Genomic DNA, 20,100 nt, shown 5'->3' on the forward strand with positions numbered 1-20,100 from the left:
TGATAAATTATTTTTGGATTTCTCTCCTGGTTGGATAAAATTGCTATCCCGACCCGAAAATGAAATGACTGTTTACTAAAGACTTGGAGAGATGCCTGTTACTGACAAACACTCTCACTATGATTACCTTCAGAATAGAGCTTTAACTTGAACAAAAACCTAAATATATGAATTACAACACCACTACTATTTTTGCCCACATCTGCTGCCCATATATCAGTACAATACAGTGCACACATGCTAATATGAACAGTAAATTTACAACAATAGAAAAATAAACATTCTCTAGAATTTAGTGTCAAAGCAAGGCCCAGGGCTAGTCATAGCAATAGCAACAGAACATGGCTTTCTACAATTGCAAATCATTTTAAGCGTCATTAAAAAAAGAAAAAAAGAAAAGTGAAAATGATTTGCCATAAATGCTTAAATCAAGTACCTGTTTGTTGCCTACAGCATTGGGGTATACTCTTCCTCACCGTTTGTAGGTTCTTAATCTAACAAAAACATTTCCACACTATTAAAAAATGAATAGTGAGAGATTTGCATTGCTAATAAGTTAGTTAACTGTACCTCAATACCTGGGTATGTGATTCTCTGCCTTTCACACACGCATTGTAACCTGGAAGTTTTCCAGACTTTAACTGGTGGGGCTGCATGTGTGAACTGAACGCAAATGTCCGACTCAGTGGGACCTGACATGCAACCGACTTTATGCTGCCACGAATTACAACTTCCGCACTCAGGTCTGCACATAGAGCTATGTTATAGCCCGTTGTCTACATTAGGCCTACTTTGGTAGGAAAGTTTGTATTTTGCATGAGTGCATCAATGGCAGACTGCATGTCAAGCAATCAAATTCATCTGTCATGTTATGTGGATGGAAATGAGTTAAAGAAAGTGGCTAACATGTGCGTCTACTACCCAGACACAGCCCTTCCCACCTTATCAAACTGACTTGAAATGGACATTCTCCTGTTGCATGCTACATGTGTGAAAGGGCAACACCGGACAATGTTCCGACCTGATTCCGAAAACGAACTGATTTTCCAGAGTTCATACGTGAAAACACGTTGCTCTTATTCCCACCACTTCCCAATGGAATTGACCTGAATGCTTACAAAGAGGGATTTGACAACACTGAAAAGTGCTTAAGATACGAGCTGTGGCATTAATTTAAAAGGAAAGGATTTCGTCATGCCCTTCGCTAGTTGTACATTAGGTGCTTTGGAGTTCAGCTGCAAAATATGAATATTTATAAAATATAGGGCTTCTCAACAAAGGTGGCGAGGTATAGTGGAATGACATAGCTTAATTGGGACTTGTGAAGTTTTAAAAGTTAGTATAACATGAGGCGAATTTAGTTCAACCACTTAAAATCAAATACAGTGGTCTCTTGCCCATTTGTCCATGCAATTATGTGACATTTTAAAGAAGTCAGTTTTATTAATTTGGTGTGACTGAGTTGTGTTGCTTTGTGTCCCAACAGAAAATGTTGTTCTTTAATGCATCATTGTCCCTTTCTCGTTCTTAATTGAGGTGCATGTTGATACATTACAAAGAGGAGTTACAATGAGCACCAGGAAGCATTTAACGGGACATGTGTACCTGCTTGGTATACAAACAAGTCTAGTCCGTGATCACACAACTCCCTGCGTTGTTGTCACCTTGACTGGAAATAATACAAATCATTCTAAAGCCTTAACATGATTTGTTGCTAAGCAATAAAAAAAAAAATATTAGAATTGTATTTGCTGCCTAGCTACATTCATTTAGTTAACATTCTTTCTGAAATGTGGGAGCTATTGGATTTCCTATTTCAACAAAACTATTTCTACATAGGCCGTTGTTGACTACTTGTTGCTAAGTGCTTAACAATTTATGAAAGCTATAGGCTCTCTTTGGTTTGAATAGATGAAAATTACATTACAGTATTGTGGCAGCTTTGATCCCCATTAAGGGAGCTGATCAGGGTGACACGAAACAGCAGGGAGCATAGAAGAAAGGCCAGAAAAGGAAAATTTACACTGACTATGAAGGGAAGTGTTCTGTCCGAAACACGGAAAAGCATGACAAAAAAATAAACAATCATAATAATGATCACATCTTTTGATTACTCCCTCTGTTCCGTGTGTGCTGTAATCTTCCTGACTGAAACCAACTGAAACACACTAGTGAAACTAAGCACTCCCCCTCTAAATTATGATTGGTTTTAAAATAAAAAACATTGCCCCATTCGTTTATGCCTAGAATGTCAAGGCATCGGCCAGCCTCTGTTGAACGAAGCGAAAGTGAAATAAAGAGACTTGGTCACGAGGCTAATGCTTCCATAACCCAGACATATTTCAACTGAGTTGTCTCTTGAAATATTATTTCAAATGTAAATATGTCAATTTGTGGTAACATTTATACCTAAATCAACAGGACTCTGAACCCAATAGATATTTGTTTGTCAGGATGAATTCTTCCATTTATAATTTAGATACCCTGCTGCTTGTGAAACCGTCCAATAATCCAGTAATAAACAGCTTTTCAATCCAAACATTGTGAAAAATGTGTCGCCCACTTCTCTTCCTGTAAATAGCATTTGCTCCAAACAAACAAAATGGTATATAGGCTATGCAATTACAGATTTAAAACATAGTACACCACTAAGAAACAAGAGGCTTAAAAGCATTTCCCAGAGGAATTTATAATGTTGCTGTTGTACCCTACAAATATTGCAGGTTTAAAAGTCTTACACATTTCTGCACATTTACTGCAGAGAAAAAGCTTTGTTTGGTCACAATAGAAAAAGCAAACGTAGAGAGACTGATTTACAGTATCCAGCATAGTTTAGGTTTCTCCTCACCCCACATAATTTAGAATATATACAGATTGGATAACCTAGAAAAACAAACTAGTTTTTGCACTCATTCTCTAGCATTATGCTTTGCATTATATAGTTTCTAGAGACAAGCTGGAATGGGACTTGATCAAAGAATGTTATTGACTTTCAGGAATCATTGTTTCAGCTCTGCTGAAATTGTCCAACCCGTGTCTGCCAGCCTATCCCTGTATATCACGTTTAAAACTTCGCTCTTTCACTGAGAAACATAGAACATAATTCTGATCATTTCAAATAAGAGGAATATTAAATAATAAGATATATCTCATATTTGCCTTAAAACTCAGGGATATGAAAATGGACAACACATAAAAGTAGGAAAGACTGGTGACTTAAAAAACCTGAAATGCTGAAAAAGTGGCACCTGTCTCTGACTCTGACATAAACCATGTGTGAAATAAGTGGTGGAATATGTGTTCAGGGTTGAGGAATTAGGAGAATACACAGGTAATTAATGTGAAAAACAAATTTAGAAAGAAATCGAAAAATAAAAAGTGGAATATGTACAGTATATGTACACAGATCTCCACACCACTTTGGAAAATAATCTGATTATAAAATATCAATTAAGGCCTCTTATAAAATAGCCGAAGTCTTGCATATATCTAGCACACACCTGACTTAACAGTCCATTTGTCTGTCTGCCTGCTGCCATGCCCGTCCCTCTACTCACTGCATGGAATCTCCTGACCGGAGCATAGCCTAACTGATGCCTGACAAGTCCCAGAGAAAGAGGAACAAGGCAGGGTCAAACAATAACGGCGTGGCTCCCATGTGGATCTCACACTTTGTGTGGCCAGTGTATGATGTCAGTCATCTATGACGTATATATGACACATGACCCCATGTTTGAGCAAGGTTTCAGCCCGACCCGACCTCCATTGACTTCTATTATAAAAATTAAAGTTAATAAATATTTCTAAAATATTTTCCACAATATGTGAAAAGAAATTGCAGGGAGTTGCACAAGAGTCCTGCCTGGACTCAAACAGACACGCCCATTTCTTTCTAGACGGCTCGTCTCCCATTAGAGCCATGCCGCAAATAACACGGTGAAACAGAGAGACAGAATGAAAGAAACGGGCAGACATAGTTATAAAATAGTACAAACACTCTGTCAATGGCTGGGCCGCCCCTGAGGCAGCATTATGACCCCAGAGGGGCACACTGCCCTTTGGGGTCAACATCATCCTACTGTTACCCTATGTCCACTTGAGTTATGTTAACCTTGGCTGAGATTCATCACCAACTTAAAGGGTTGCCATGGGATCAGCTCATGAAAACACAATGGTCTCCATAGCTTACCTTCAGGCAACAGGTTCATTACACATACAGTATATAATACTTTCTGCTATTTTCCTTTGTGCCTGTATCAACCCAGTGCTGGAAAAGTTCTCGAGCCGTCCCCTCAGTATGATGACGTTGTTTCCAACTTCTCTTGTTGGAATAAAGCCATTTGGAAGGGCTGATGTCTTGTGAAACAGCAGGATAAGCCTTGGTTCTAAGCCACAAATGCAGCGGCTCTGATCAGGGTAGGGTGTCTGGTCTTACCAGGGTAGACTGTGCCACTGCTAAAGGGTGGCCAGCACCCTGAGGAAGGATATGAGGAGGACGCATAATGACTGCCCCACACCAAAAACAAGTGCCTCCAAAGAAATCATAGTCTTTCCTGCTGCTTTGTATACACCAGCGATGGCTGCACCTGTAAACACAAATACCACAGGGATCTTTGTGAGTTTTACCAATTTTAAGGCTGATATCGGCTGATGACCGATTCATCGTGAATCCCTAACCTTGATATGAAACAGGAAAATGATTATCAAACCAATCTATTCAGTTAGACTCTGTCCCTCAGGGTAAAATGTCTTTTCAAAAACATTACAAAAGTGTAAGTGAGTGTAACCATTCCAAACAGTGTTTTTAAACGGCTTAGTGTTGTGAAAATTAAAAAGAATAGCAGCACAAGTTAAGAATAAGAACTTACTGGTGAGGACGCCTCCACATAACGGCCCCAAAATTCCCATGAGGAGGATAGCAATGGGCATGAAGCGGGCCATCTTATGCTGTCGCAGAGTGGCCAGGGCAATGAGAGCTGCAGGCAAGTGGAAGACCAGAGAGGACACTACTGCCCACAGAAACACTCCATACCACATCTCTGAAAAGGGGAGTGAGGTATGACATTTAGGTGGTTTAAATTACTGTTCGAGTTGTTCCGATACCAGTCTCGGAAAAGCTGCAGATGCTCCCTAAAATGCTGGTATCGTGAGTATGCCAGTCTGTGCCAATGCAATACCACGTCATTCATCACATATTTCATTCAGTCATATTTTGAATGCTTCGGTTGATGTTGCACTACTGTTCTAAACGCTTACTGGACTATTATTATTTTACTAACTAGATCAGTGGTTCTCAAACCTTTTAATTTTAAGGACCCCCACAAATGGAACCAAATGGTTCGGATCGGCATCGACCGATACACAAGTTGTGGGAATCGGTATTGGGAGGGAAAAACTGGTATCGGTAGATCTTAAATGACTGTTCTTGTAGAGTCAATTAAATTGTAACTATTTAGTCCATGCTTCCATTACCAGCAACAGTTTTGTGTTTTTGTGCACATGAGCGTTGGTCAATCAATCAATCTAACTGCCACTAACCCACTCCCACTCACCTTATATAAACACACTAAATCTGTGGAGTTACGTTAATCTGTGTTGCTTGCATAACACCAACTATGCTTCTCTCATAATGGACTGAAAGAACCTCTCTTGCACATGAAAAGTTACAGGCTAAAGTGTAATGCAGAAGTAAATCCTGCAAGTAAAACGTTACAGTCACAGTCCACTCTACTACATAACTAGCCTTGGATCAAGACTATCATAGATGTATTTGATCGAGTCTGAGTTTGACTTTATCTTAATATCTGTAAAAGTCAGACTGAATAAAATACATATATGACAACATAACATGTACTTATATTATTGTCATGAATGTGAGGGAATGATGATTGATATTCTGTTTTAGACCAGGAAGTGAGTCTAGCGACTGTAAACAAAACCTTACTTAGCATCAGGCTAGGATCGAGATATAACTTCAGTACAAGAACTACACAGCCTCATCAAAGACTCTGATTAGGAACTATAATCAAATACAATCATTGAAATCGTGTCTGGTATCCTATATGTCAGTAATAGTGTTTGGTTTTGCAGTAATAACACACTGTAATGTAAACAAGCCTTCTTCCCTACCTGAGAAGTCGGCGAGAGCCGTGTCGTTTCCACGGTTGGTGCCATTTTTCCTCGGCACCAGATTCAAACTGAGGATTTGCTGGACGAAGCCTATGTCGTTATTATTATTCCCGTTCTGCATGTCTTCTTTACACAGGGCGGTGGGCGAGTAGTGAGCCGCGTAGAAAACCCATGAGAGAAAGAATGGATGAAGACGAAGCTCAAGCTACAACCACTGAGCTAGTGGATGCTAGCCGAGGAGGTAGCTAGTATCAACACAACTTGGTGCTGCTGGACAGTGTTGCCAGGTTTTGGAACCAGGTCTATGAAAACAAGCCCACAAGAAGCGACGAAATGATTGTATTTACTCCACTGCGCCCTCTACAGATATGGTCAATATAAATTACCTTTTACCAAATCTGTAGAGGGCGCAGGTGAGTAATTTCCGTCTGGAGGACATATTTTATTTTCTGCCCCAAAAGTGTATTATACAGAGAAGGTGGGGTCCTGAGACGTTTCCCACCGTGGAGAATAGTCTTTCAACAACACAAAACAGCCTTTGTTTTGATGAGGAGCGAAATAGTTTTCCTAACTTTTTACTAAAGTTGGAGACCTCACACAGTAGTGGAATTTTCAGTCCATGGTAATAACAACCGCTCCTAACGGAGAGAACTCACTAAACGCTCTGGACCAGAGCTAGAGGATGAAAATGTTTGAGAACCACTGGTTTAAACGGCATTAGAAAAAAGCCCAAATTAGCAACTACAGTTTAGAAACAAGCCCCAAAAACCCGCAACCACCAATATTTACAAGCTACAGAAAAACAAGCCCAAAGTCGCTTATAATAAGCAGACCTGGCAGCACTGGGTAGTACTGGTCTGACGGCGTCGTCTGACGTCAGGAGTTTGGGTGGCGCCGGGTCAGTGAGCAACTATGAATCAGGTTATTTATATTATATAATGTCCTGTATTATTCTCTGAGCAGTCGGAATCATTATAGTTACGTTATCGGTACTGGCTTATAATCTGAATTAAAGTCATGTCCTGGACGCACATTCCTCGATTCTTGCTACAGAAGTTTGAACGTGTGGGCTTGCTGTAGTGACTCCCAACACCACAGGAAGTAGTACATAACAAAAAAAACAAAAACAAAAAAAAGCATTTCCTCGGTCCCGTCAATTTAACCCGCTCGTCAAGTGTATATAGTTAACTTCCGGTTGGTGGACTTCAAAATAATATCCAAGAATGTGCCTCGATCCTATTTCAGTAGTGGGACTATTGAAGATTCTGACTTTCAAATGTACATATTTTTTGTTTTGATTGTATTGCTGTATTGTTGTATTGTGCTTTCTGCTTTGGCAATGTAAACGTATGTTTTCTCATGCCAATAAAGCCCTTTGAATTGAATTGAATTGAAATTGACTAGCCGCAAGCAAAGATGCTATTTTTAATATCTGGCATCTAGAGTTGCAATACCAACCCTTGACAGCCCATTCATCCAAACAGAAAAGTGCGATCTGATTGTATTAAACGACCTTAAACTCGCCAACATTGCAGCTGCACGGAAAGCTTGGATTACCCTCTTTGCCAAGTTTTTGTTTAATAAAAATCCACCGTAGACATGATTATGATTATTTTTCGAAGTGTTGGAAGGAGTTTGGAAGCGCTCATTTTCAATAAAGCAACTTCCTGCTGCTGCCTCCTGCATTATGTGCAAAATTTGAAACAGGTGGTACGCAGGACCGTTGAGTGATATCCAAAGAAAAACATATTTGTGATGTGTCACTTTGTGATTTGTGTTATTATATTGATGTATTCACAATATTCCCTCATAATTATAATTTTCTAGTTATTATTCATCGCCACCATTAGTCACTACATGCTCTTATTGTGAATTCCGCCGACCAAAAGTCACATTCTATGTATGCATCTGACGATCGCGAGTGGAGTGTGACGGAATATACTGGTGAATGGTGGATGGTGGACTGTCCCACACGTTTCATGTACTGGAATTGAGTCTTTGTAGTGTATGTTTCTTTTTGAAAGGCTATCAGCCTCTTGTTTACGCGTAGCGTTTGTTAATAAACCATCGCTGGTAGACAACAACATTACACTGTGAGAGCCTGTGTGGAAGACCTAGCATTAACGGCGCTTTGCAGCGTGTCTCTCACTCCTTATTGTTTTGCATTTAGAATTCAATCGTCTTTGGAGAGGAGCATGAACTATTCCGATTATGATTCCGACGGTTATTCGTCAAATGATGACGGAGACTATGTACCGTCAGGTGAGAATATCATCACTTTATAATCTTCCATACAACTTTCAAAATAAAGGCTATTTCAGTCAATCTTGAGGCTCTGGTGGAACAATGATGGATCTTCCATCTATTAGATGGAAGATCCATCATTATGTGACTGACTTGATATATATCGGCCAACCCTCATCCCATGAAACAAATTGGCACATTCTTTTATATAGTCAGTGTGGTTCACAGCCAGAAATCATTTTTTTAATGCCAAATGTTTTGTTTGTATATGTTTTTATGTCTCTCTGACCTGTCTCTCTCGCTCTGTTTCTGTCTCTGTTTCTAGATGATAACCTAAGTGAAGATGACATGGCCCAGTGTGAGAAGGAAGACCCTCTTGATGAGAATGATGATGTGCCACACGGTCATGAGGGAACCACAACGACCACAAAGAAGAAAAAGAAGAAGGGACAGGATATCACCATGAGGTGGGCAGAATGTCTGGAGAGAACAGTGTTTGACTCAGGTGAACAAATATGGGGTACAAAGGCAGTGATTCGCAACCTTTTCGATGTCAAGGACCCCTAGTTTGATATACATTTAGGCCACAGACCCACATTTCATATTGATTTGATATTTTCTTTTAACTCTGGCACTGGAACCCCAATCTACACTGTCAAATGAAATCCTCATTGTTTATTTAACTCTTAGAGTGTTGTACACTGAGTTACAGAACTGCGGGTCCATTTGGTTCCTAACTATCGAATAATTTAGCTGGGAAAATGGCCAAAATAGGGGAAAAAATTTATAATAACCGATACATCGGTCTGGCTCTAGAAGAAAGAGCAGAATATAATTTGCAGACCACCTGAAACTCGGCCCATTTTCATACTTAGCACACCTGGCCACTGAATACGCTATTCTGAACAGCTGTTTGGAGGAAGCTTGCCAAAGCAAGCTTTTATTGCCAGAGTCACGCCATTGAAGAAAATGTACACTTTCTATGTACTTGCCACCGGGCTGGTAGATTTGAAATCTGCTCTGTTTCCAGCCACTAAAGTCAGCTTTCCAAACAGGCTGTTGGTTGTATTTAGTAATTCAATGAAAGCTGTGTGTGGAAGAACTAAGGCTGTTTTAGTTGTTGTTATTAAAGATGTTTTGTGTTATGTTTTGCTAATATTCACAGAAAGAGGAAGAAAGGCTGTTTGAAACTAGAGGGAGAAGAGAAGGAAGGTAGTACAGCAGAGGAGAAAAAAGAAGAGCCGCTGGAGGATGTTGAAGAGGGAAGAACCAACGTGTCCAAGAAAAATGACGACTCGGGTCAGAAGAAAAAGGCAGATGATCTCTGGGCCAGTTTCCTGAGTGATGTTGGATCCAGACCCAAACCCTCGTCATGTACCCCAGAGTCTTCAAGTGCAAAGCAGGTATATGGAGTTTTCCAAAAGTAGTTGTACAACAGTTGATTCTGATCAAGCACTACGATTAGCAGAGAGCTGTGGTTTATTTTCCATAACGGCGAGGAGTTGTCTAGCAACACATATACTGTATAGAGACTAGAGCTGAATTAACTCCTCATCTATACTTAATATCTCAGTGTTCATCAAGTATATATAATCTCTCAAGTGACAGGTTGGGCTGGGCGATACAGACACAATGAAATATGAGAGTATGTTTGAGTATGTTGACCAAATACCTCAACATCAATCTATTTCATTTTATTTTTGGCCTAAATTGTCAAAAATACCAAGCAATCTGTAGCTGAAATCTCCACCCCATACCAAGCAATTCTTACCTGAAAAAGCCCCCCATAACCAATTTGTCACACTACAGAATAATGTTATTAATCCTTCAAAGTCGGCCATCCCACCCATGACCAAATTGCATTATAAAACAAAATGCCCGACGCAACCAACCAGCCAAATTAATGATACAAAAAAATTGCTAGGTTGTGAAAATTTGTCAAAAGACATTGTTTAAAAAGCCATGAAAAAACAAGCAGTATTCTCTCTGCTCTCTGCTCTGAATGCTGGTGGTGTTTAGTAGGAAATGTTTCCCACTTGGGCACTTTACATTCAAGTATTGTTTATTTTTTAATCAATCCTGTGTTGACAAGAGTACAATGCTGAATTATAAGTTATTAATTGTCTGTCTTTATTTATAAAGAAAAGCTAACCTAAATATTCTACATAGATTTATTCTCAGGCATTCAGCGTTGTTATCAATCTGTGGCCATGTATCAGCCTATTCAAAATGTGTCACAAAGTGACAAAAGGCACGCACATCCGGTCCTGCTGGGCTGGGTGCTGGATCAAAAAATCGACATGAAACAACAATAAAATCTCAAAACGTCCGAGGAAGAGCCTCCCGGCTCGAAACGTTACCACCACCAATAAAGAAAAACCCCACCATGGGAACAACATTCTGGTGTGCGGATTTTATTGTTTCAAGTATCAGCCTAAGTTAGTGACGTAAACATTTCTAATGTGCCATCTTCATCCAAAATGTGATGCTTGACTTTGTTCCCCATTATACATACCAAGGGAAACGATGAATGCCGGTCCATAATTTGTTAATCGCATACCGTAGCCTTATTTACTCACCAAAACAATGAGAAGTAATGGCATTTGATCAACATCAATGTCAACTAAAAACTGTGGTGTTGAAAGAATGGCAATCCTGCTGGAGTTTCCTGTGTGTGGAGGGAGTTGGCTGAGAACACAGCAGGCGCTGCTGGCGGCTGGCCTCATCTGAAGGTTCTCAGACCTTTTTTCACTCCCCTCATGCAAGGCAAATGAAGGCTGGATATTTCATATCATCAGGTTGAACGTTGAAACTTTAGAACCCAGACTGCCAGAATCTTTGAGAAGTATTTTTTTTTTTTCTCTGTCAGGTTGACGACGCATCTGTATCGAAGGGGCCTTTATCGTCTTCAGTGCCTGCCAAGTCCTCAGAACCCTCCAAAGTCACCATCACTAAGGTGTTTGATTTCGCTGGAGAAGAGGTCAGGTATGAATAATCCCACTTCACTTTAGTTTTCCCACTTGACCCCTAGCGTCCTCAATGAAGTATATTGTTATATTGGGAAGTTTCAATTTGGAACAACGTAAGAGATCCTGAGTCTAATACATAAAAAAAAAGTGTATATTCTTCTCATGAAAGATATTCATCGAAAATAACAAGCAGAGAAGTAAGGCAATTTGTCTGTCTAGTAAATCAAGGCACTCAAACTATAGTAAATAATATCACCATAGTTCACTTGGTATAATGAGAGAAAGTGGAGAATAATCAGTTTAATGTTTAATGTTCAGCATTTAAGGCCATAAATAATGTTTTTGTTTAGATGTATGCATTTATGCTTCAAGGCTACAGTTTCATTCAAATCTAAATTTCTCAGTGCTATCAGCCATTGTCTTTCAACAGCAATAACTTCTCAGTGTGTATCATTGAGCATAGATATAGCTAGTAACGACAGCACAAATAATTATTGTAGATTTATTTTAAATCCATGAAATAACCTTAAGGGAGCTATGGCCGATTTATATATAGTTATTAATGGTCACAACAGTGCCTATAGCTATCCCAAACATCACCACAAGATGGGAGTAAAGCTCCACAAATGAATCTGCTGTCAGCATCAGCTTTAGATTATTAGTAGAAGTGTTCTATGTGGCTGAAACTCCTGAGCTTTTATTATAAGGTCCTGCAACTCCTGCCTTTTAGATTAGCATTGTGTTAATACATTCTCATCTCTAGTCTCATGTAGTCATGCAGCTGCACCCATATAAACCATATTTCCCATAAAAACGCCTAAAATCTGAAATAGGATTTGACAAAACAACATGATGTTAGTTCAGGGTAGAAAATAGGATTGAAATGAGATTCACCAGCACCAGGAACCAAAATGGTATTCATGATTATTTTTTGCTATGGGTTTTATTGTGGCGAATGCTCCAAGATGAAGCAAAATAAATATGCTATGTAGGTTCTAATCAGGAAAGATATTTTAAATGAAAATGAACATGATATGCCATATCATGGGATATGGGACAGCACTACAGCTTTAGCTCTATGACAGAAACCGCTGGCAATTATCGCAACGCATGATTAACATCTTCCAAATGAGCTCATCTCTCGTTTAGCCCATTCTCGGTGTTCAGGCAAACAGGCTGTCGACCATCATTTCCTATTGAAATTCAGTGTAATTATCACAGCATATGATTAACATATATCACAGGAAAACCTCATCACCACAGCCATGATGGATGCTTGTTGTACGGTGTAATCTGTGGTGTCACACCCATATGTTTACATTCAAGTAGAGCTTTTACGTTATGGCATTTCTATCGGCTCTGTACTGGAATTTTCTCCAGGATACATTCTTATGACTATTCATATTCATTTCGCATTCATTTGTTTGTCCTGTGTGGTCCTGTCATGAAATATGATTAGATTAGACTGTATTTAATTACATTTTAGCAATTTAAACTTAATATCTAATGTGCTATCTTCGCCCAAAAATGTTATTTTGTGACTGAAGGATGAAGGCAATTTCAAAATGTCTGTTTACACTTGGATAACCTGTGATGAACATTTGCCATTTTGTATTTTATTTCCTTATTTTACTGCCATTGTATGGTCTAAATATAATCGTAGACTAATAAATCTGTAAAGAAATCGACGGATTATACAATTATGAAAATAATGGTTCGTTCTGAGCATAGTATGTAGCCTAGTGGAAACGTACAGTATCAACCCGAGTGATTTGTGGACTCGGAGTACAATGTTGGACTGAATATTTAGGTCCAAGGGAGCTTTACATAATGCTAGTAATTAATTAAACTAGGAAACGGACGCTGATGCCTAGAAGCTCATCCAGGATTATTGTAACTCACTGTCATGACATTTGCCATCTTTTGGTGATTCATCTTCTGTGGACCTGTACATTGGTTACCATTGTAGATTAAGGCACAGGCCAAACTCTCTCTCTTTTCAAGTCAATGTCAAGGAGGACCCAAAAGTGATATATATTTGGCTGCAGACCCCCATCTGAAAATATTTTTGTGCCAGGTTCCCCCATACAAGATTAGTTTTGTTAAGAAAAAAAAAATCTTCCACAAAAAAATAGATCTATAAGCTCACTAACTACGCGTTGCAGTTGTGAGCTTGTAGATCGGCTGTATTCAAATTGCCAATGTATACGTGGCTCAACGGGTTAAACTGATTTTGAGGCTGCATTAACTAATTTAGCTGGGGACCCCCTTGGAACCCCCCCAAAGACCCCTGGGGGTCCCCGGACCCCACTTTGAGAAGCACTTCTCTATAGTCACGCTCACGACAGTCTCTCCACCAACTGTTCCGAGTCATTATCATTATGTATGGAGCTGTCTTGTTCTGTATTATTCTGGCAGCATATGATTAGCATATATCACATTGGCAACCCTCCACTATGGCTCTGATGGATGCCAGTGGTTGTGGAGTCTTAATGTGTGATGGGTAATGTGGACGTTCCCAGAGGATGCAGTGGTTGATCCTGATATAGCTCGGCTGTCTCGTGGGAGAGACGCCTAGCCCAAATGCAGGCATATATACTGTGTGTAGATGATATGCACCCCAAAGTGTGTGTGTGTGTGTGTGTGTGTGTGTGTGGTGGAAGGGGATGAGTGCGCTATGCACACAAAATGGAAACAACAGAATAGTCTCTGATAACATTTAGATTCAAGTTTTCTTATTACATCACTTTAAAGGAGTAGTTCACCCCAAAAAAATGAAACATAACGCGTCGTGTTATGTGTTTGTAGATTGTGCTGCTTTTGGATTGAGCTTGTAGATCGTGCTTGTAGATAGGCTTGTAGTGTTATGAGCAAGATAGCTTGGACATGAATTTCCCTGCTCATCTCACTGCACCATGAGAAGAAGACAGCCGTTGATCTGTATCTACATCACAACAAGCTTAATGTCTATGTGGGCAGAGTCCAAGGAGGCTCTCATTGAGCCACATTTCCCTGTTATTACTTTGCTAAGGGGGGGGAAAACAAGGCTATAAATCTTATCTGATACAGCAGTGAGGGAAACTGAAAGTGCTCAAACATTTTTGACAAGGAGGGCCAGAAGCTAAGATGTAACATTGTTTTGTGGGCTGCAAGATAAAAAGAAAAAAAAAAAGAAATGTGTGACTAATAATTTAGCAAAGAGCAAGTAATGGCTTCATAGGCCTTATATATCTTCACATTCTTAAATTCAAAATACACATGTACATGTAATTACTATACATGTACATTTCCCTGAACTTTGACCTTTCACTAAACAAATTCCTCTTGTCTTTTCAAACCATTTGAGAACTTGATATATATATCACTGCAAATATACAGTATGGTAACTGTTTACTGCACCAAACTCTCACTTCAAAATCACCTGCACAACTCAATTTACTAATCGCCAAATGTTGAATAACTGATTTGACCCATATAGTCCTTCTATAGAGGCACAACAAACTCGGTGTGGGGGGTGGGGGGGGGGGGGGGCACATTTTCTCATCACTGTGGTCAAGCTTGATGCATTATGAGTATATACAGTAGTATGTATGATGTATTCTCAACATCATCCTTTTCATTCTTCCTCTGTGTCAGGGTTACTAAAGAGGTATCGGCAGACTCCAAAGAAGCTAAGTGTTATCTGAAGACCCAGAATACAGCAGCAGAGGACACGGGAGAGGAACAGGACAGACCAGCATCCAACAAACTGCTTCTACCAGGTCCCAGGTACACACACACACACACACACACGCGCGCACACCAAGTAACACAAAGTTTTTTTTTAAAGTTGCAAGATGAGAACTAACAAGATATGACACAGTCATATTATACCAGGTTGTGGCGGTTGAAAGTGCTCATGTGGCCTATAGTTGCTTCTTTTGGGCTTGTTTTCCTAGACCTGGTTGCTTATTTCTCTCACTAAACATGGCAACGTTGAAAGCCCAAATGAGGAACAGTGACACAGTTCATAGAGATACATACTGTGGCCGAATACAGTATTGCGGGTCGTCTTTAGATCCTTTATTCTGAGAGGACATTGAGCCCTCATTGGCTAAAGGACCAGCCAATGAGGAAAAAGTGACGCAAAAGTCAGGACTAGCGAGTGTAGATGTAGACCAGGTTTTGCAACCTGGTAAAAAAAAGAAGCTTACAGTTGACAAGGCACACAGCAGAGTAGTCTTGTGTTTGAACTTTTCTCTATACCACCACGCTCTGACCACTCTGGTGTGTTGTCCAAATAAACTGTTCAATAAATCAAAAACTAGGAGGTTCGTACTCAGAAATAGAAGTCAATTTCTTAGTTTTATTTCTAAATGCCTCAGGAAAGGTGACAGGCGTTTCGGCTACAGCCTTAATCAGTATGGGTGTGTGTGTAAATGTGTCTATGACATGGCAGTAATCCTGCAGGATTCATGGATTCTCTTTAAGCCCTGTAGCCAGGGGACTTAAGGGTGTCATACGAACAAACACACAAATAGAAAAATGGGCTCGTAGGAGCACACACTCCCTCACATACATAACCTGGTAATGAGATTATCACTATTCTATAGTGTGTGTATTTTGGGGAGGGGAGGGGCGGCATATAAATACATTTTGGTGTACAGGGAAATTAATTTTCCGCTTCAGCTTCCATTCAGAATGAACTGTGTTGTGACATTAATATCAGTATAATGGAATTTCCACCGCTGTAGAGTTGCGCTGTGTGTTTCAGTGCAAACCTATGAATATTATTTGTGAGTGTGTGTGTGTGTGTGAGAGAGAGAGGGTGCACATCAGTCCAAAACTCCAAATGCTTTCCTTTCCCACCCCCTCGTTAAATCTTGTCGTTGCTATGGCGATTAATGGTTTGGGGATGAGCACGTCTTTCCCCTGAAGCCCCAGACAGGAAACAGGAAATCATCTCCCAACAGAAAGGAAGTGCAGTGTGTCCTCCACACATAAGGCATTTCCTGTTTATTTTATTCCCTGATGCATGTGTAGGAGGAGCATCATACATTAGCTGTGTGTGTGTGTGTGTGTGTGTGTGTGTGTGTGTGTGTGTGAGAGAGAGAGAGAGAATGAGTGCGTGTGTTTTGATGTTTGAGGGGCGCCCAAACTGCACAACAGGAAAAGGACCATCAGCGCTGCTCCCTCACATACACACACTTAACACTCAGCTTCAGAGGTTTGTTAATGGTTTGTGTTGAAGGCCAAGATAGCGTTGTTGTGGTTATGTAAGGTAATGGTTTACAATCTCCAATGATTATCTCTATTGGCGTGTTTACTACAGTTTCCCGCTTAAAATGAGAGAGAGGATGAGGTAATGGTCCCCACTCTTTTAGGGCAGGGGTTTTAAACAGGTGGTCCCTGGACCACTGGTGGTCCATGAATTTGGTATTGCATGTAGTCCCTGACCATGCATTTAGTATGTATGTAAGAAAGTGAAGATTCTTTATCAATTTTTTATGTTCTTCCACGGAACAGTGCACTAAATGACCTGGTGACCTATGATGACCCTTCAATGTTGTCAGTTACAGGGAAGTCGGGGTCTGTCTAGAAATTCCACAGAAGGGGAAGTGTACCGTATTGTCTGGTTGAGTCATCATTATTAGGAAATGTGCCCATATAATCGCATGTGTCTGCTCACTCACATACAAATCAGTGCATCAGTTAACATGAGTTTAATGGAAGGTTGGATAAATTAAGAGAATGGAATAAGGCTAACCAACCATAGCAATAGATCAGTGAATCTTTTTTGTTGTTGCTCTGGACCACTTGCATATTTCAGTTAATTAATGCCTGGGCATGATATAATTTGTTGCACGTTTTTAATTTCAAGCCTTTTCTCCTCCACCACGCCTATGAATCAAATATTTTCTTACATTTGATGGACTTATGAAATATTATTTAAACATATCTTAATACATTTAACAAAGGTATTCTATTTATGTATTTACCTTTAAAAACAAATTCCCCATGGACCACCTGCAGTTCTAATTATGCCATGGACCACCAGCACTAGTAGTCTCGTGGATCATTGGTTGAGCAAAAGTGGGATGCATAGACATGGGGTACATACTAGGGGTGGGACGATATATCGATATCACGATATATCGCGATACTTTCTCCCGCGATAACTAATCGATATACTGCCGAAAAATATCGATATAAAGAAAAACAAAAACGTTTTTTCTTTTTTTTTTAGTTTGTGATACGTTGTTTTTCCTACTCTGTATTTGACGTGAAATTTGTCCTCTGCATTTACCCATCCTAACTATTAGGAGCAGTGGGTGCCATTAATACAGTGCCCGGGGAGCAGTTATAGGGGTTATGCGTCTTGCTCAGGGACACTTTGACAAATAGACCGTGACCGGAGGGTGAACCGGTGACTTTAATTACACATGGGTGAACAAAGGTGAACAAATTTACATTACAAATCCTGACACTGCATTTTTGTAAAATTAAAACTGCCTTCCTTTTACCATTTTTCAATTTGGGAGGTTTTGTTATACATTGGCATCTACATCTGCTTTATTTGCATTCGTTTATGTGCTATGTGTCCGGGTAGCTCAGTCGGTAGACCTCAAGTTCGCAGGTTCAATCCCGGGCACGGCTTGGGTGCGGTAAGTACTGGGAGCTGATGGTAGGTATTGCGCTCCACCTCAGCGCTCCATCTCCCAAGGGTCTTGCGCATTGTGAAACAGGGATAGACCCCCGCGCTCTGGCTGATACCGACAATAAGCCTCTGCTTACTTACTTATGTGTTAGAATAGTGACTTTGTGAGACTACAGAACTATTAAACATATTGCACCAATATTAGGAGTTACATCATGGCAAGGTAACTACAAAACCCGAACCACTACCATTGTGCTTTAAGCATATTTGTCTCCGGCGTCCTGAACTTTCACCCAGTCTGAAACATCTTATATTGAAATACAGAAAACTCCAATGGGGAAGAAGTCCCAATTGAATCGAGATGAGTGATGCTGCAGCAGGCTGTAGGCGATACTCTGTCCTGAAAAGAATAAGAAATGAGGTGAACATAGAATAACATGATGATGTCCAGCTGCTCTGTAACCCAGTTGGCCGCTGGCCGCCTTTCTATTAGTTTGTCCTCCCCAGAGTGTGTGTATAGTGTATGTGTGTGTGTGTGTAGAAAGAACATGGCAAGCTGGTGCAGAGCCGGTGATCAGACCTGCTGTGCTCCATATACAGTAGGTCTGTACCAGAATGCTTAGTAGGCACATTTGCAGGGCAGCCGCTCCCATCTTTTCCTCCCTCGTTCATTTTCCTCCTTATCCATCATCGGGGCTTCCTAGACCTGTCCGCTCTCTGGCCTCATTTCTGCTCTTTCTCTCTGTCTCACTGCCTCTCTCCTTTCTGTCTCGATATTAGATGTCGCGGCCTCTCTCATTTCTATTCCTTCAAACTCTCCAGTTTTTTAACCTCTGTGTTTGCCGTCTTCTCTCTCTCCCTCTCTCTCTCTCTCTCTTATCCCCAGTCCACCTCTCTTGTCCTCATTTTCCTGTCTGCTTTTGCTCTCCCTCCCTCCGACTCTCTGTGCTTCTCTCTCCTCATTTCAACTTCCCTCACAGTTTAGGAGTAGGGCAGTTTCTTGCTTCTCTCTCTTTCTGTCCCTTTCAGTTTGCTCACCCCTAACACACACACACACACACACACACGGCTGCGTGTGCTGAATGCAGACAATTCTGTTCTGTTGACGTATTCACACAAGCCATTTTTCATAGTCTACATATCTTTGTTATCTCCGTAAGGCCAAATGTAGGGACAGAGATAATATTTTCGCCCCTGTGTGTTTGTTTGTTTGTTTTTTCTGTATGTGTTCTATCCTTGGCTAATCATGCAAACTACTACACTGATCAGCGTCAACATTCGTGTGCACTCTGTCAGTAGGCCAAGGAACTCACTTTCAGAATACTTTTCAAATCTATCAACGGCAACTATGTTATTTCGGTGAATGTTTAACTTCAGACCCACTGTCCCTCCAGGCTATGGGATATGCGTTTGTGATGGTATGGAGTGGGACTTGCCAATCGGGCACAAGCTGTCCGTCCGCCGTATGAGAACTACAATATGCCACTTTGCTTCTCCCTTCAACTGAAGCCTGGTAGTTGATAATCGGTGCATGCAAAAAATACATTTGAAATTCCAGCAAATCTCTTAGTTACACCAACTTTGCTGTGGTGAGGTAGCGTTACTCTCATTGGTCAAGTTCATAAACATCGCTACGTCTCTGTCTCTCATACACAGCACAGCACACGACACGTATGACTTGCACGCATGTGTGCACAGCACACAGACAGAGACCAACACAGTAAACTTGACAACATACCCCCGTGCACGTGTGACGCAACAACCTCGGTTAGGTTTTCCTGCATAACATTCATGCAGAGACCTGTAGTGTTTTGGGAACATTGTAATATTTTCACTGGAAAAGCAACAGCTGCTTTACTTGTGACAGCAAGAACAACAATAACCTTTTGGCTCTCCCAAGACATATCATCTAAAGAACGAACATCACTTACCTCTTAACCCCTTAAATCCTACTGTACAGTACATACTTCGTTGACTGGAATCCCCCAGGGGTCTATACTAGGCACCCTACCCTTTTCCCTCTACTCTAAATATCTTTGCCCCAATCTTTGTGGAATGTTTCCCCAGAATAGGGAAGGAAACAAAATACCCATTGAGTTTAATGGCTTGAAATTCTTTCTG

At 40.5% G+C, this 20,100-nt stretch overlaps 2 protein-coding genes across 2 annotated transcripts in view; one reads left to right on the plus strand and one right to left on the minus strand.

The window, feature by feature from the left end:
- Positions 1-409: 409 nt before the first annotated feature.
- On the minus strand, positions 410-6,407 carry tmem170a (transmembrane protein 170A). The gene is made up of 3 exons (XM_080437452.1): positions 6,130-6,407; positions 4,869-5,039; positions 410-4,586 (listed from the first exon to the last, which is right to left on the minus strand). Exons 1-3 carry the CDS (start codon positions 6,248-6,250, stop codon positions 4,456-4,458), a joined length of 423 nt encoding a protein of 140 aa, XP_080293578.1. The 5' UTR covers positions 6,251-6,407; the 3' UTR covers positions 410-4,455.
- Positions 6,408-8,073: 1,666 nt separating this feature from the next.
- The window catches only part of cfdp1 (craniofacial development protein 1), a 34,821-nt gene continuing 22,794 nt past the window's right edge, over positions 8,074-20,100 (plus strand). Inside the window, exons 1-5 of the mRNA XM_080437698.1 lie at positions 8,074-8,391; positions 8,699-8,840; positions 9,539-9,776; positions 11,243-11,358; positions 14,979-15,110. Of these exons, the coding sequence (XP_080293824.1) occupies positions 8,325-8,391; positions 8,699-8,840; positions 9,539-9,776; positions 11,243-11,358; positions 14,979-15,110 (695 nt within the window). The 5' untranslated portion in view covers positions 8,074-8,324. The remainder of the gene's footprint in view (positions 8,392-8,698; positions 8,841-9,538; positions 9,777-11,242; positions 11,359-14,978; positions 15,111-20,100) is intronic.

This window comes from Gymnoscopelus braueri (assembly GCF_963280865.1).
Source record: "Gymnoscopelus braueri genome assembly, chromosome: 9".
Classification (NCBI taxonomy): Eukaryota; Metazoa; Chordata; class Actinopteri; order Myctophiformes; family Myctophidae; genus Gymnoscopelus; species Gymnoscopelus braueri.

Coding starts and splice junctions, on each gene's coding strand:
- tmem170a (XM_080437452.1), bottom strand. CDS start 6,250: ATGCAGAACGGGAATAATAATAACGACATAGGCTTCGTCCAGCAAATC. Junction 5,040..6,129: donor GGCTCTCGCCGACTTCTCAG/GTAGGGAAGAAG, acceptor TCCCCTTTTCAG/AGATGTGGTATGGAGTGTTT. Junction 4,587..4,868: donor ATGTGGAGGCGTCCTCACCA/GTAAGTTCTTAT, acceptor TTGTGTTTACAG/GTGCAGCCATCGCTGGTGTA.